Raw genomic sequence first — 17,973 nt, forward strand, 5'->3', positions numbered from 1 at the left:
AGAAGGGAAGAGGGATCTTCTCAAATTAAGTCCAAGCTTTACTGAGCACACTCTGCAAACTGTCTAGTAAAGGAGAGACTTGTAAAGAGTACTGGTGCCAAGGACTGGTCCTGGAAAACCCACTCCCTCCTGGGCAATGGGAAGGATGCTCTGGGCCCCACCCACTATCCAGTGCCTGTTGTGGAGCCTACCCCAGGTACTGGTCATGTCAGTCACTTCCCTCTTATTTCGAGACATGCCTTTCTGATGGTGACTGGATGGCCTTCTTGTCTTAGTAGTAGATGAGTCTCAGACTCTCTAGTCAGTGGCTGTGATCTCATCAGTGAGGTGGTCTCAACCTGAACCACAAAGACATCTGAGGTACTTTCAGCTCCAGATGCTAGTCAGGTAGGTGGTGCCAAAGGCAGGAAGGCTGCCCTGAGAAGGGATGAGAGGGAGACAGGCATAGGCATCTGTGGATGTTCCACTCCTGCGTCGATTGACTTGCGTTCAGACTTAGTGATGGCTCCTGGATAGATGCACGAGCCAGTTAGTAGTCAGTGGTGTGGGATACAGTGATTGTAGCATATGGACTGGGGAGAGGAGAGGAGGGAAAGTTTGAGTGGGCATGGGCTTTCTCTTGGATCTACTAGAAAAGTCCTTAAAAGACAGCTACTTTCACCCCATCTATAGCACATCCATTACCCCAGGAGGCCCTAGTGAGGCACCATATTGCACTCTTGTGCTTCTGGAGAATGAGGTCCGACTCATTCCTGATACCTGCCAGTCCCAACCCCACCTTGGGAAAGCACTGGTTTTTTTCTTCCCTCCCTCCCTCCCTCCCTCCTTCCCTCCCTCCCTCCCTGCTTTCCTTCCTTCCTTTCTTCCCTGCCACCGTGAGCTGACTCCTTTGCAAGGATGGGTCTTAGTAAGTACAGTAGAGAGTTCACAGACCACCTAGGTAGGTGTACATGGGTGTGAACAACATGTTGTACACACCATTATTTTTTTACATAAAGATACCATGTTTAATTTGAAACAGGAGGGTACAGGAAGAAGAGATAGGTGGCTGGATCTTGTTTTATTCACTGGTATGATGCTGTCAATGAATGTGCGTCCTGATCCCATGGAGTCTCACCACCAGCTAGGCCTGTGGGCTCCACTGACAAAGGGGGAGATACTCCAACACTCATGTTGTGCATTCAGCAACAGGAGGATTGAGGTCCGTGTACAGGTGCTCTGCCCACAGTCCTATGCACGCTGTCTCTGTCGGAGCGAGGGACACCATGGGCGTTACGCTGTGCTGACAGCCTTTCTTATTACACAGAAGTCTCCGGTTACTTTCCTGTTTTAAGTAACATCTATAGGTGGTTACCCAGACCTGAGAGAGACTATGATCCGGTTACTTTTAGCTAATTAGGAGTTTCTTAATCACCTTACTTCCCTTGGAGAAAAGACATGATATAAATAGGCAGTAATAACAGTGCTACTATGTTTAAGTCAAACGAGTGTTTTGAAATTTAATTAATTTAGTAATGATAGATTTAAGCAAGCGTTCAGCACTCTCAATGGCCGTTAGACTGGAAAGAGTGAAGCTCCTGTCACTCTCCAGAAGTGACTTGCTCTCTGAAAAAAATGTCTTCAAGCAGCTTAGGTTCACCTTGCCTTGTGTAGAATGACTCAGGCCAGCTTTTGAGCTGTTCTCTATGTAGCATGTGGCCTCTGGATTTTCTGTCTTTTAAAAATCTGAGACTGAAGGAGACAGAAGGATCTGGCCTATTATATGCCAGAGGCGGAAGGCAGTGGGGACTGTGCATGGCTACCCACAGGTCCTGTCACAAGGTCCTTAGCTGCTTAGTCCCTTCATGTAGCTAGGCCACTTTGTGCTCTCAGTACTGGAGAGGATATTTGAGTGCAGCGTGCATTTAAGTTTCTAGCTGCCTGGAATAATATGAGGCTGTTGTGTAAGCATGCTGTCATTGCAGTTTAGAAACGCAGAGGGTAAGCGGCTGACATGACAGAGGCCCAGGGAAGGGTGGCGTCTGTGTGTGTTCATCTTTAAGGTCAGCACGTTACAAGATAATCCCTCTCACGTACTTGGCAGTGTAATGTGTGAGAACACGGCGTAAAGGTCCCCATAATAGTCATTTCTGAAATGATATGTTGCACACCAAGCTCTTCCCCAACAAGACATCAGTACATAAAAGGTTGATAGTAAAATGGAGTATTAAGAGACTTGGTACAATCTATATGCACACAGGTTTGCTTCCCTGGTACTGTCCATTTGGAAAATAACAATAGGACAAGCTTCTTGAGATGGTAGAAATTATGTAGCTTACACAGGGTTAGCTTTATAATTCCATAGAGTTCTTTTTCAGCATTTAAGTTCTGTTGTGATTTTATTTAAAGTTGGTTATTTATATTTGATGAGATTTAAACATATTTTGTTTTTGTTATGAATATAATATTGTGAAGAAATAGAAATAATACAAATACAAATTTAAAATTCTTTATTTTTTTGGAAATTTCATTTGAAATAACAGTTTTTAAAAAGGTACTTGTATTTTTAACATTTTGGTTAAAACTAGACAAAAATTTAAAATTCAGGAGTTTATAATAGCATAAATATCTCAATACATTGACTTCATAATTAATTCTTTCAGGACAGTTAGACGCTCTGGCTCTTCGGAGCCCTCTTCTGTGCCCCTTAGGCTGTTTTGCATAGCAGGGTATCCAGCCTGTCATGTGCATTCAGTCTGAGATCTCCAAGCTGTACTGCTGTGACTTTTGTGGGGTTTGCTTTCCTCCACCACTCGCCCCTGCCAACAATTTATTTGTTGTGAAGTGAACTTCTCTCCGTTTCCTCTTTGTGATGTTTTCCCTCGTCTCTGCTTCTTTCCCCTCACCTCCCTGCCTAGCAAATGTGTATTACTAAGGACTTCTAGTGGCTAACTCTGGAAGTGCCTCCCAGAAAAATGCACAAATAGAAACAGTTGGTTTATCTGCTATTACAAGCTGCCACTGCAGCTAGCAAGAATCTTGTGCGAATCCTGGTTTGTAAGTAACTTTGACTGCAGGATACTATTTAATTTCATGAAATTTTTACTAAATTCCAGTGATTGTTTCAGTAAGAAGAGCCCATGCTTTGTATAATAAGCATTTGAAGTTATCTTCTATTTATGAGACTCAGTTCGGTATTGAAGTTTATTAGAAGTCATCTAATAATAGGCGTGTATTGGAGGATTAAGTGATAGAAATATTTGCTATGGTCACAGAGGCTTTCCATAATGTGAGAATCCAGCCGTGGAAACTGGAGTGTTACTGCTATACGAGGAGAAATCCAGGGCGCAAGAGGTTCTGGGTGTGCTGTGGCTTGGATGGAAGTTCGGTGCCATGAAAGCCTCTCTGAGAACCACCCGAGCTTCGACATGAGTGTTATAAAAGGTTAGAGCAGATGGAAAAGGTGGAGAATTCTTGGCTTTCTGGGTTGGGAGCAGAAGTCACTCACGACTCCCAGTACCCTGCGTATTTACTACACCGGGCATCTTCTCCCACAGGTTTAGTGTGCTATGGAAGCAGGCTTGTACGATGCCACACACCATTTGGATTTTTTCTCCCTTTATAGTGAATAATGGGATTCACTTGATTTGAGAATGCAAATTTGTTCCCGATTGATACATTTAAGAACATTCTGCGAATAACTTAAATTTACACTTTTGCAATTTTGTCTGAAAGAAACTCTAGATGAACCAGAACACGGTGCCCGGGTGGACTGACCTTTGACCCTGTGTTCCCCGTGTTGGCCGAGCGTGCTGTGGACTGTAGGCATCCGTGTGTCGTGGTGCTGTGAGATCTCAGGTGCCCCTCTTGAACTACCTCACAGCCGCTCGCAGCGCAAGCTGTAACCTTCCAAAGCCTACTTGTACGTCAGGGCTTTCTCAGGGTCAAGTGCCACACTTCTCACAGGGTGTAAATTATGGTACTGCTTTTATCAGATTAGTGTTTATGTGAGTCACGTTATTTCAGGTTTTTTTTTCCCAGCGTTCTGCCCTGAACCCATTTTTCTTATAAATCACTATGTTTTTTAGTTCAGCAGCTTTATATGATGAAGTGATTTCCGGGACTGACTTTGCCGCATTATTACAGCACTGTTGATACTGCACAGTTACCCAAGGTTACCAAGTGACAGTGCAGGGCTCCCAGGACCGTGGACAGCTTGTTTGCCGAGACTCCCTTCACCGCCAGCGGACATCTGATGATGCCCTTGTACTTTCTTTTCCTCTGGCTATCCCTGCTTGTTAATTTGGTGACTCTGAGGCATCACCACGAGGCTCATTTATCTTTTCTTAAGTAATTGTTTTATTAATCATTTGAGAATTTCAGACTATATTTTGATCATATTCACCCTAGCTCTTCCCCAGACCCACTTCCAGCCCTCCACCCCCTGCTGTGTCACCCAAGCACCCTTGCGGAGGGGCCAGCACTGCAGAGTAAGTCCACCTACTAGGGAGCCCATAAAGAAAGCTGCCAGTAGCTCCTCAGCTTTGTGTTCTGCCCCTCGATGCTGAGGTTTCTCTCCACCCTGAGTCTGCACACATCTCCTTCGCGCTGTTGGAGTCACTGTGTGTTCACGTGTACATGTGCTCTCTTGTATCTGGAGCACTGTTTGGTGGTAGCCTTCCACCACCTCTGGTTCCTACAGGGTTCCGGCCTCCTCTTTCTCAGTAGTCCCTGGGGGCTTGTTTACTTTTAAAGTTGCTTTTTTCACAAATTCAAACATAAAGCTTAACTACTATAATTGCACAGAACAGATTTTCCAAATTTCCGAGCTTGGCTTTGCCTAATTTCTCGCTGGTGCTGGAGAGCCTCCCAGGACGCTCCGTTTGCCCCCTTTGCTCCCTTCCACTGATCATCTGTGGCTGTGAAGCTGATCGTCACACACCCGTGCCTACAGTGGTCGACGAATCACAAACCGTAGAGTGCAGATTTCATCCAGACCAGGTTCTTTTATTCTTTTCCACCCATAAACTCTGCTTTCCTCTAATGAGAGCTGAGAAAAAGGATATGTTTCATTGTTTAACTCCTGTCCTACCTCTCAGACCTACAGGAGTCCTGTGTGTAGTGGCATCCCAGTATGTGCCTATGTTTAAAATAGCTGGGGAAAGCCTTTAGGTTCTTCTGAAAGCTTTCTTTAGGTGTTTCCCTATAATTTTCTATAATCGTGTCATGAAAACTCTGGACATAGGGGTGAAATGTTATGAAGAAACCAGACAAGTTACTCTGGAAATAATTTGTTGCTTAAATAATATTTTCATAGTGATCTTGAAAAAAAAAATTGATGACCACAATTCCTAGTGGCATTGCAGGCCCTTTGAAGATAACTGTTTCCCAGTCTTGTTCCAGTGTAGACAGCAAGAGGAACTGGGTTTCACTGCAAGCATTTCCCACAAGAAGCTATGCTGTGAGCGGGTCGTGGTGGTACACACCTTTAGTCTCACCCTCGGGAGGCAGGGTTGACAGATCTTAAGTTCCAGGACAACCTCGTCTTTACCATGAGCTCTAGGACAACAAGAGTCACACAAAGAAACCTGTCCGCAGGAAAATAAAAATAAAAATAAGAAAGAGGTTATGTTGTGTGTATGTATGTATGTGTGTAGGGGGTGCTAGATTTAAAGTGTGTGTGTGCGTGTTTGTGTGCGTGCGTGTTTGTGTGCGTGCGTGCGTGCGTGCGTGCGTGCCTCTAAGGGACCATTGAGAAAGAGGGGGCTGAAAAACCATACAAGCCAGAGGCGTAGGGTCCTCCCAGAGCTAGTTTCTGGCAGTTGAGAGGCACCTGACGTGAATGCTGGGAAGCAGACGAGGGCCCTCTAGAAGAGCAGTGCACACTCTTAACTGCTGAGCCGCTGTCTCTCTAGTCACTCGTTAAAAGTTACTATATGCCAAAAAAAAAATAAAAAATAAAAAAAGTTACTTTCAGTTTTGTGTATGCGTGTGTGTGTTTCAGTGTAGATGTACAAGTGAGTGCATGAAGGTAAGAAGAGGGTGTCAGATCTGAAGTTACAGGTTGTTAAGCTGCCCAGTGTGGGTCCTGGGAGTCAAACTTGGGTCCTCAGAGAGAGCAGTATGCACTCTTAATTAACAAGCTGTTTCTCTAGCTCAGCACTGAGTTTTGGAGACTTGTCTCAAGCCATTTGTACTGCCATGCTGCAGTTACCACAGGCTGGGTAATTTATGTCAACAGTTGTGGAGTGCGAGAAGTCTACAGGTGCTAACATTTGGTAAGAGAATTCTTACTTCGTCAGAAGGTGGTGAAAAAAAGAAATTCTCTGAAAACTGTTAGACGCTCTTTTTATGAAGCATTTAATTTCTTTCATGGGGGGGGGGGGACCCCTGGAACCCTTTTTAAATGCTGCTACCATCACCACCACCACCTCCGCCTCCTCCTCCTCTTCCTCCTCCTTCCTCCTCCTCCTTGTCCTGTCCTCCTCCCCATCTTCCTCGTCCTTCTCCCCCCCCCTCTCTCTTTCTCTTCCTTTTTGTTTTTTCAAGACAGTGTTTCAGTATGTGTCCTTGGCTGGCCTGCAACTTGCTCTATAAACCAGGCTGGCCTGGAACTCAGAGAGATCCACCTGCCTCTGCCTCCTGAGTACCACCACTGCCAGGATTAAAGGCCTGCACCACCACTGCCAGGATTAAAGGCCTGCACCACCACTGCCAGGATTAAAGGCCTGCACCACCACTGCCAGGATTAAAGGCATGCACCACCACTGCCAGGATTAAAGGCATGCACCACCACTGCCAGGCCCTACTTTTTAACAGCATCACATTGGCAGCACGTTAATCTTGGAGACGCACATTTAAACCACAGCACAGAGACCACTGCCTCTCCTCTCATTCTGATTAGTGCAGGAGACAGCCTTAGATGAGTGCCTGTCTTCTGCAGACCTCATCTCAGTTCATGACTGCAGTTTTGATCCCTGTTCCTAGAGTCCTCAGGCAAGGTCCAGTCCACCGAGGGTCTCCACGCTTGGTGGGGCCTGCACATGACCTAACATGACCCTCTAAGATGGCTTCAGAAGTCTAGGTACATTAGTGTGGAGGGTAAGGTACATTCAGTGCCCAGCGTGTTTGTAAACTGTAGTCTTCAAGTTATTTGAGTTTGGGGAAATTTTTAACTCGTAGTTGTAAATAACCATGAATCCTCATAACAGAACAAAGATACTTTGCTACAGAGCTGCTCTAGGGTACAGTGACTGTGCAGCCCGTCTGGAAGTGCCACAGGCCCCGGTCACCTGTTAAGCTCAGGGATGAGCAGAGGAAGGCATAAGAGGTAAGAGATTTTCAGAGAAGAGAAGAGTACAAATCTAAAATTCATAAGATATTATGGAAATTTTTATCACCCAAAGAAAATGGCAAACTAGTCTTGTATTTAGTGAGAATGTCCTGTGTTCCTTAGTGTTAGATTTCAACCCTCACCATTTCCCCTCCCCCCTTTGCTCAGATGGCCCAGCTCACTGTGGTCATGTCCACTCTGGATTCTCCCAAACATCCCTGGTTCTCACTCTGCTCTCCACTTTATCTATAATAAACCATCTCCTCCACTATACCTGTTTTTTTTTCTTTTTTACTTCTTTTTTCATTCATTTTGTGCTGAAACCTGGGAATGGAATGTCATAAATGAATAAAAAAATAAAGAGGAAAGGAAACACTTAAGTGACAGGAATAATCTAAAAATCAGATATAAAATACTCATATGAAACCATAACATTCTTATTCCAAAACCAGAATTCTCTTAATTGTTGAGAAACAAGTTTCAAAACAAAAAATAAAGCCATAATCTATAGCAACTCAGTGCTATGATATGTAGTAAGTTTTTCTCATGGTTTTACTTACAGACCTTAGGTTAACCTGGGAGTTATTTTCACAGCATACTTCTCTTATAAAAGGAATTTCTGATTTTTTTCAAGTTTAATAAAATATAAATTTTAACTTTTTCTTTACTTTTAGTTGAAACTTTCTTTCTATGTGCTTTAGTTATGTATTATAACCTTATATTAGAGTTGAACAGATTTATTAGATGTATTTCTGAGACTTTCCTAATGCATTAGTGTTAGAAATTTAGGAGCTACTAGTAAACAAGTCACTAATAGAAAATCCATTAGCAGTGACTGTATAACAGTATTTTGTACTGAATAAATAATGTTCATGACCATATGGCTGGTTACTCCACCTGGCAGTGAGTGTCTGACTTCTGTGCCAAGCCTCATACCTCTACGCTGAATAGAGATTGATGAAACTAATTCACTTGCAGTTTTGTAAGTAATGCTTATAAAATCAACCTCTATACCCAGCCTTGTATACTATTGACATATCAATGTAATACACACAGGGAAGATAGGATAACTTAAGGGAACTTAGTCATTTGGCTCCGTGCTTGATGTTATTCCCCACACATCTGCTTTTGTCTGCACTCTGATCTGCGATGTTTATCCTAGTGCTTTGACATTATGTATAAATTGTATTATTATTTTATAATAATAAATTGTTAAGTAATTTGCTTATTGCTATAATATTTTATTTATTTTTTATATTTTTAAAGATTTACTTATTATTTATACAGTATTTTGCACCATGTATGCTGCAGGCCACAAGAAGGGACCAGATCTCACTATGGATGATTATGAGCCACCATGTGGTTGCTGGGAGTTGAACTAGGGACCTTTGGAAGAGCAGGCAGATCTCTTATCTTCTGAGCCATCTCTCCAGGCCCACTATAATATTTCAAACACATATTTTCTTGATGTTATATTGAAACATCATTTGAAAAGATGGTTTTGGTATTGAAGTTCAATAACAGTATCTTTGCACAGCATGACAAGTTCTGTGATCTCTCTAGCATGGAGGAAACAAACTTTAAAATTTAAGAAGAAAACCAGTGACTTTGATCCGTGTTAGTAATGGACATGATGCTTCCTTTCTGCATTCCACTGAGAAGTGACACAGTTGCCTGTTTTGAATACCCGTCTGATTGGAGTGCCTTTCCCTCTTTACTTGAGTAGGGCGCTACTCAGAAGACTGTGATGTTATACAACAGTCGCAGGCTTTGAAAGCAAATGGACTGCCGACCCACTTATCAGTTTCAGTGCCAGACGGCCCTAAGAAAGTGGCTTACCTCTCAGATGGCCCTTTGCTGTTCACATCTTCGAGGCTAAAAACCCTACTTCCTCACAAGGATCATGTGAGCAGGCCTGTGAGACATAGCACTTACCCTTTGTATGGAGGAGGTGTGAATGCTTTATGCCTTGATTCATCCAGCCAGCGTTCATACTGTAATTGCAGCTGGCTGTAAAGCAGCCGACCCAGGTAGGAATTGCTTCGTATTGAATCATTCTCCTGCGCCCGCAGACTCCTCAGAGCCACATGTTTTCCACTCCATCATAACGGCCAGTGGAATAGAAAGAAGACAGCAGTGTCCTTAGGACACACTTAGCCCTCTCTTCTGGCCTGGGACAGTCTTGCCTCCTACAGCGCAGGGCTTCCCAGAAGGATCCAAGGCTCTGGCATTGAGTATGTAAAGGCTGCAGGGTTGTAGGTTAGTGAATTCTAATCTCTGGACTAGGACCAGGGACTAATCTTTACCAAATATTAATTTAATTGTAAATACCCCCAAACTGTAAAAAGATACAATCCTATATAAACTACTGATTCTTCCTTCCAAAGGAAATAGTGTAAATGGCATTTTTATTTCCTCAGATAGTGAGATGAAATGATAGCCACACCCAAGCTTTATTGTTTTTATTAGGATACATGGCTTGGGCTGAGCCCAGAGCATTTCTACCTAAATATCCCCAAGCTTAGGCCTAGAAGCTTCTAGCTTCTGTACAGTCTAATCTTCTGCAAGCCCAGACCTTGAAGGCTTCAGCTTTCAGTCTTCATCTGCTAATGTAGGCCTACAATGTTTTCAGCCTCTGAGATTTACTGCTGAATAAGCTCACCCTTTCTAGCTCTTTCTGAACTCTGGTTAACTGGTTCAATTCAGCTATTTTGGCTCAAACTCCTCTCCAAGCTGACTAAATCAGCTTTTTTCAGCTTCTGACTGATTTGCTCTGCTTGGAAAAACTGCCGCTGAACTCCATGAACTGAGCTCCACCAGACTTCCTGCACCAAACTCAACCAAACTGTACCAAACTGTACTGCACCAACTCTACTGTATTGTGTTACTCTTTATTGTCTCTGTGCTGCTCTTAAATAGTTTCCCCTTTCTGTTCTCATGAGAGTTGGGCATATCTATCTCTGACTCATTCTGTCAAGTCTTTCTCTGATTCATCACTTTGTCCCTCAATTAGATGTCATTGTTTAGGATTAAAGGCATGTCTGTATTCCAGCTAGGGGGATAAAAGATGTATACTAAGGGTGTCTCTGTATTCCAGTGGGATCACACAAATTGCTGGATTAAAATTCCTTTACAAATCAGTGCAGACTTAAACACCACCACACCAAATAACCCAATTGAGAAATGGGGCTCGGAACTAAACAGAGAATTCTCAACAGAGAAATATCAAATGGCTGAGAAACACTTAAAGAAATGCTCAGCCTCGTTAGTCATCAGAGAAATGCAAATCAAAATGACACTGAGATTCCATCTTACACTCATCAGAATGGCTAAGATCAAAAACTCAAGCGACACCTCATGCTGGCGAGGATGTGGAGAGAGAGGAACACTCCTTCATTGCTGGTGGGAATGCAAACTAGTACAGCCACTTTGGAAATCTATCTGGTGCTTTCTCAGAAAAATGGAAATAGAGCTTCCTCAAGACCCAGCTATTCCACTCCTTGGAATACATCCAGAAATTGCTCTACCACACAACAGGGACATATGCTCAACCATGTTCATAGCAGCCTTATTCATAATAGCCAGAATATGGAAACAGCCTCAGTGTCCCTCAGTAGAAGAATGAATAAAGAAACTGTGGTACATTTACACTATGGAATACTATTCAGCTATTAAAAATAAGGAATTCCTGAAATTTGTGGGCAAAGGGATTGAACTAGAAATTATGATAATGAGTGTGTTCATCCAGAAGCAAAAAGAGACAAATGGTATATACTCACTTATATCGAGATACTAGCCCAAGGGGTATGTCCCATGAAAGACTTTACTTACCAGGAGAGTGAGGAGTGAGTCAGAGGGGAGGATATCCTATTGGGACTTTAGGTAAGAGAAACATGGGAGAATGGGGAAATAGAAGGATCCAGAGGGTCCTGGAAACCTACAAGAAGAACATTATGACGGGCAGATCTAGGTCCTGGGGTCCTGCTCAAACTAAGACACCATACAAGGACAATATAGGCAGTAAACTTTGAACCCCTACCCAGACCTAGCCAATGGACAGGACATTCTCCACCATTGAGTGGAGAGGGAGGTCTGACTTTCATATAAACTCTGGTGCCCCATTTTTGACCACGCCCCCTTGATGGGGAGGCCTGGCAGCACTCAGAGGAAGGATAGCAGGCTACCAAGAAGAGACTTGATACCCTATGATCATTTATAGGGGGAGGAGGTCCCCCTCAGTCACAGACATTGGGGAGGGGAGTAGGGGGAAAGTGGGAGGGAGGGAGGAATGGGAGGATACAAGGGATGGGCTAACAATTGAGACATAATATGAATAAATTAATAAAATATTTTTAAAAAGAAAAAATCAATGCAGACCTTTGCTGACAGCTGTGACAGAGTAAATGTGGTTGGTTAAGGACTGCAAGTGTTTTCTTCCTGCTGGCTATGCTTATTGTTTACTGTGTGCCTCTTTCTTTCAGGATGCTTCCCCTCTGGAATTCCCCTTTAACATGTTCTGTGTGTGTCTGCTGCTGTTTACTTACAGACCAAACTCTGTTCTCCACCCAAGTATTAACCACCTTCCTTTGTATACACTGCTTAGGAGAAATACAGGACATGATCACCACCATCATCAGCAAGGATCCTGTGCTTGAACATGAGCCACGCACAGATCCCTATGTACATATCAGCATGGATATCTTTACATACCCTACCAAAGGGCTGGGCCTAACAAATACTGTGCCCCAGCAGTAGCTCACTGGCCGGAGTAGCAGTGCAGTGTAATTGTTCATTAGTCTCAGAGTCAACAGCATTTCTTAATTCTGCCTAAGCACTTAGCTCAGATCCTAGCACATGGATCTCAGGAAAGGATTGTTCAAGGGCAAAAGAAACTCTGCCTACACACCTAGATAACTTAACTCTCTCGCTGTGTCTTCCCCCCCCTCCTTCCCTCCCCTCTGTTCCCCCCTCTCCCTGTCTCCCCCTCTCCCTCTCTCTCCCTCTGTCCTTCTGTCCCTCTGTCCCTCTCTCTTCTCTCCTCTCTCCAAGCATAGGAGACAGAAAAATTTCCCAGTCCATACCTTTGAGATATCTCTCAAGGAATTGTCAAGCCTTGGATGTATTTTAAAACTGAAAGGTGTAGAATGATTTAACTTTGGTGGTTCTTTTCCCTGGAAGGTGCTTCTGATAACAGCAGTGTGGTTTGTTGGTTCTTTGAGCTTCATCACAGCAGACTTTCCAAGTACCACTGAGATTAGTAATGTGCTGGCAGCATTGCCAGTGAACATAAGAGCAGAAGGCATACGCATTCCGCTCATTTTGAGCTAGCAGAAAATGCTCTGCCAGGCCTCCTGTGTTAATGGAGACTCAGCTATGGCATACACCATTTGCAAGTGTCTACATTGAGCCACTGTTTTTTTTAAATTAATTAATTAATTTATTCACCTTACATCCTGATCATAGCCCCCTTCTTCCTCTCCTCCTGGTCCCTCCCTCCCTCTCCCCTTCCTCCCGGCTCCCTCCCCCACTCCTTCCCCATTCCTCAGAAAAGGGTAGTACCCCCCACCCCTCACCAACCCAACTCAGCATATTAAATCAGGATGGAGTTCATCCTCTTCCAAGGCAGCCTCGGCAGAGGGAAGTGGTCAGAAATCAGGCAACAGAGTCCATGTCAGAGACAGCTCCCGCTCCCTGGTACTAGGGGATCCACATGAAGCCTGAGATGCCCATCAGCTACATCTAGTAATTTTGGTTAAAAGTCTATTTTATTAGATACTAGACTGTCTACTCCAGCTTGCTTCTTTAGTCCATTTGCTGAGCTAAACAGGTAGCAGGGAAGAAATGTTGAACACAGCAGACAAAATCCAGATGGAGAAAACCCTTATTGGGCTTGAGGAAGCACACACATACATCAGGCACACAGAAAAACAGAAAAAAGAAAACAAAAACCTCTGAAAGCAGAGAGGGACATGTAGGAGCCCAAAAGTGGTTTCTTCTCCAGGCTTATCTTTTAAAATCTCTGAAGGGTCTTCCTCTCCTAATTTAGGGTTGGTTAGTCTGTAGGAAGACCTGATGACTGATTGGCTCAGAACCGTTGTGCTGCCGTGTCCTGATCTGGCCTTGAACTTGTTGAGACAGTCAACAATCAGCAGGGGCTCTACTGGCAGGAAAAAAATCTACAAGGCCTTTGTTTTAAGTGGCCAGGTTTTGTCTCAAGTCAGAAGGGTGAGGAAGAACCCAGCCACCTTGGAAGTTCACCATCTTTATCACCTAGTCATGTCCCCTCTCCCTGTCTGTCTGCCTACCAGGGAATCTGTCGAACTCCTAGTCCTTCAGGTGGGTTCTGAATAAAACTATTGACAGAAACATTGGAAGATGGGATATGTTGAATAGTGTTTCTAATGGTATCACATGCTGCTGCTAGTGGTTTCGCCTCCCTCTCCTCGTCCTCCTCTTTCTCTGTGTGCACATGCATGCATGTGCTGCTGCTAGAGACTGAACTCTAAGCTTTGTGTATGCTCAGTGAGTGTTTTACTGCACTACTGCATCCCTATCTCTGTTGAAGTTTTTAATTTTTATATGAAGACATTTTGACTAAAGTGGGTGAAAGTTTCTAAGTGTTAGAGCTGTTTGTAAAATGATCACTATAAAGGGAGAGGGGTTTTAAAACTTAGATCAAAGCCAGGCACAGTGGCTCCTTCTTATAACACCAGCACAAGAAGGTTGAGGTGGGAAATGTGTCCAGTTTTAAAGCCATTTGGGTCACCTAATGAGTTCCAGGCAACACTGGACCATATCTCAAAAAACAAAACAGATAAACCAAAACCCCTTAGATGCCTTAGATAGGTTGCACGTACCTCCTTATGTATAACTTCACTCATTAGTGCCTCTGGGCAAGCTCAGTGTTTACCAGCCTAACTATACCTGGACTGCAGATCTAGTCAGTATCGTGTAAACAGGTGAAGATGTATGATTTTTATCAATTTTTACCTACATGTGAACCCCAGCCTCCGGAGCAGAACATCCTGTTTGTAGACAGGTCTGGTATGCTATGGCAGGAAGAGACCTGGCTGTCAGCTGTGATCTCATGTCTGGATGTTCCTTTTACAGATGATCCAGTCCCTCAAGGCACTGATTGAAAATGCAGATGCTGTGTACGAAAAGATTGTGCATTGTCAGAAGGCAGGTGAGTGAACGCTCCTTTAAACAAAAGCAAGACCACCATCTGTTTTCCTCACAATCATGTCATATTTTTGATACTCTCACAAGAAGAAAAATAAAACAATTATTTTTCCATGGCTAAAGAAAACACTAACTCAGCGGTTCTCAGCCCCAGATAACGGATTCACCTGGGTGCACCAACATTGGTCTCAAGTGTCGGCTGGAAGATTCATAACTACTACAAATCTGCACATGATCTGAGCATAGTGGTTTACACCTGTAATCCCAGCCTTTGGGATTCTGGGATAGGAGGATGGTGAATTTAAGGCCAGGCTGGCCTACATAGTGGGGCCTTGCTTCCAAAACTCAAAATCTCTAGGCAGTTCTAACATGGAGCTATGATTGAAAGCCTGTGTTAATCTCTTCCTTAGGTCTGGGTTTGTTGGCAGCCCTCCTGTCAGTTACCTGTGAGTGTCTAATGTGGTGAGAGAGACTGAGCAGATCCCCTGGAGCTGGAATTACAGACTGTGAGCTGCCATATGGGTGCTTGGAATTGAACCCAGGCCCTCTGGAAGAGCAGCGAGGGCTCTTGACCACCGAGCCATGTCTCCAGCCCCAAGGAGTGGCTCTTAACAGTGAGGACAGGCCCCCTTTACAGCTGCTTAGTGTGTTCGCATTTTTAGGTGTTTGATAGATTGCCAGTTTAACAAAAAATGTACTATGGGTATAAATTCTGCTTATGTAAACATCCCCAACAGACAATGAGATTTTGTTGCAGTGAACTTCTTGTCAACTTAATTCTCTATAGTAGAGAATCTCTATAGTAAAAATGCACTGAACTGGCCGCCCTGACGAGCAGTGTGGCTTAGTAGCATAGTTCACTGCAGAGCATAGGCTGTTGCCCGTGAACACGTGTCTGCTAGGAGCCACAGCCTGTTGCTGCCGCCCAGCCTTGTGAGAGAATATGATACCAAGACGGGGAAGGGGGCAACATCAAAACTTTAACCACATATTCTTTCCACTTTCACTCCCTGATAAGGTTTTTTAAAAAAATCACAAATTTGAGCCTTCATAAATCAGAAACCATCTGTTTTAAGTGTCATGTTGGAAGGTTCTAACATGAAGACTATTTTGCTTTAAATAAGGCCGACCATACTTCTGAGATTTGTTTAAAATAAAGAGATTTTTTTACAATTGCTGTGCTTTTTAAAAGTCACTTTTTTTGTAAATGAGTTAAATAGCGTGAAACTTTTGGTATTTAGCTAATGAATATTCATATTTGTGACTAATCAACAAATTCTCAAATCCTCAGCTTTTTTCACTCAGTAAAATACTGTTAGCAAAATGGCGTTTTTATTTCTAGCCCTTTCCATGCTATTCTCCCTACAAGATCTATCCAAATGCCATTTGGGCATATCATTATCCCACACAGAATCATGAATTAGGTTACCATGGTGTCTGGATGTAATTCTGATCTCCTCACTTCACAAACAAGGCCATCAACTAAGTCCCCTACCGTTTTGCCAATATTATATAAGATTTACCACATGCCATCTGCTCCTACATTTAATAAATATGTCTTGAACGTCTATATGTATAAGGCTCTCTTGGTAGCTCTTGAAAACTAAAATGTGGAAATTAAATAAGTCTAGTTTTATCCTTCTAGAATCTTCAAATCATGCAGAAGATATGAAAAGGTTGAACACTCGGTGTGTCAGTAGTCTCAGCTCACTCATGAAGTGATGCAGAGCCATTGATGTTTTGAGGAAAACAGGAGGGCGACAGCTGAAAGGCTAAACAGCTGCGTACAGAGAATTTTAAAGGGCAAGATCAGAGTGGCGCTATTGGCGGTCTTGGGAAGGTGCTTGGGAAAGCAGTGACTTGCCACCGGCAGGCTGTCCTTACTCTTGCTTTTCCTGCATATTCTCCCCTGTCACGTGTCACAGGCTGCCCTTCGCCCGCTGCCAGCTTGCGGTGCCTTTGGAATTGCCCAGTGTTGCTGAAGCTCTTTCATGATTCTAGGGCTGTTACTACAGCACTCTGTCCAGTCCTCCCCCCCACTAGTTTCCTCCAGTTGATAGAACTTCAAATACTGTGTGCATTTTATTAATGTATTCCATCTTCTGAGCAGGATAGCTTCCTGCAGCACCAAGATTGTATATTGTTCCACTCTGTATCTAACCCAAAGACATCTGTTGTAACATTCTGTGAAGAGTGGGGCTTGAATGCTAACTGACAAAATGTGATTTTAATTTTACTAAGTATTCTGTTAAACACATGCATGGGTATTTTGAATTTTGTGGAATTTTAAACAGGAACTATTTATTAATTCAATGATTTGATTATGTCAGTTTTGCAGATTCAGTGGTTCATGAAATTTGATAATTTCTTCTATAATGGGCTTTTGTTGTTGTCCTTTTAATAAGGAAATGCTTGCTATACTTGGCGGAGTGTCATAGTCCAGGAGTTATTCTGGTGGGGAGCAGAGAATGACCACCGTGTTAGGCTCCAGGTGCCCTGGGCATAAAGATATTAAGAGGCAAACCAAGGTTACCTCTTGGTTCCCTTGCCACCTACGCAGGAATACTGAGAGCCCTGGTCTCTATTTCTCATATTTACATATGGTGTAAGGACACGTATGATCATTAGTCATATAAAGAATTGCTAATCTGTACTGAGTTCAAATGCGTCTGTGTAAGATTGTACTTCAGAAACTCTGCTTATAGAACATCAGTCTTAGGAAGGAAGGTACAGGTCACCAAAGTGTCCTGAGAAGGAACTGAGAAGTGTCTCTGTCATTTAAACATAACTTTATACTTGTATTGGATAACAGTTCATTTAAACAATTCAGTGAAGATAGGAGTTCTGGTCAGCACGTACCACAGTCACTTTTTAAGAAGTGCTCCTAGGCTTGGGCTCCTCGAACTGTAACAGATTTTGAGGGTGAGAAATGTATGGTTGGTGTTAAGTGGAGCAGGAGTTGGGCAGGCAAGGTTCTCTTTCTAATGAAAAACCTCCAGCCATGGGGGGGGGGGGAGGGGACACGGGACTAGCAATCTGCAGGTCCCTAGGGGACGGAGACACGCAGGGCAAGAGAATAAGCCGTGGGCACAGCACTGACGGGTGGCAAGGCCTCTGCAGCTTATTCTTTCAGGAGAAGCTGGTGGCAGAGAGAATTAGGGGAAATTTTCATAAGAAAACTCTGTTCCTAGGAATATGAAGTACTCAGTGAGGGGTAAGATGTTAAAACACATGTGCGCGCGCGCACACACACATGCACACACGCATGCACTTTATTACTTTTCTTAAGGTAGAGCTAGGAAATGGAAAACGTGAGGTGAGGAGGAATAGAATACTTGATTCTAGGAAGAGGGCAGATTTTGTTTTTGTTTTTCGGTTTTTCGAGACAGGGTTTCTCTGTGTAGCCTTGGCTGTCCTGGACTCACAGTGATCGCCTGCCTCTGCCTTCAGAGTGCTGGGATTACAGGTGCATGCCACCA

General features: G+C 43.5%; 1 protein-coding gene across 4 annotated transcripts in view; it reads left to right on the plus strand.

Moving 5' to 3' along the window:
- The window catches only part of PLCL2 (phospholipase C like 2), a 148,923-nt gene that overhangs the window by 102,369 nt on the left and 28,581 nt on the right, over positions 1-17,973 (plus strand). For all 4 annotated transcript variants that reach the window (XM_084754666.1, XM_084754667.1, XM_084754665.1 and 1 more), the window contains one exon: positions 14,423-14,498. In XM_084754666.1, coding sequence (XP_084610792.1) covers positions 14,423-14,498 — 76 coding nt within the window. The remainder of the gene's footprint in view (positions 1-14,422; positions 14,499-17,973) is intronic.

The sequence above is a fragment of the Acomys minous genome (genome assembly GCF_964271855.1).
Source record: "Acomys minous genome assembly, chromosome: 13".
Lineage (NCBI taxonomy): Eukaryota > Metazoa > Chordata > Mammalia > Rodentia > Muridae > Acomys > Acomys minous.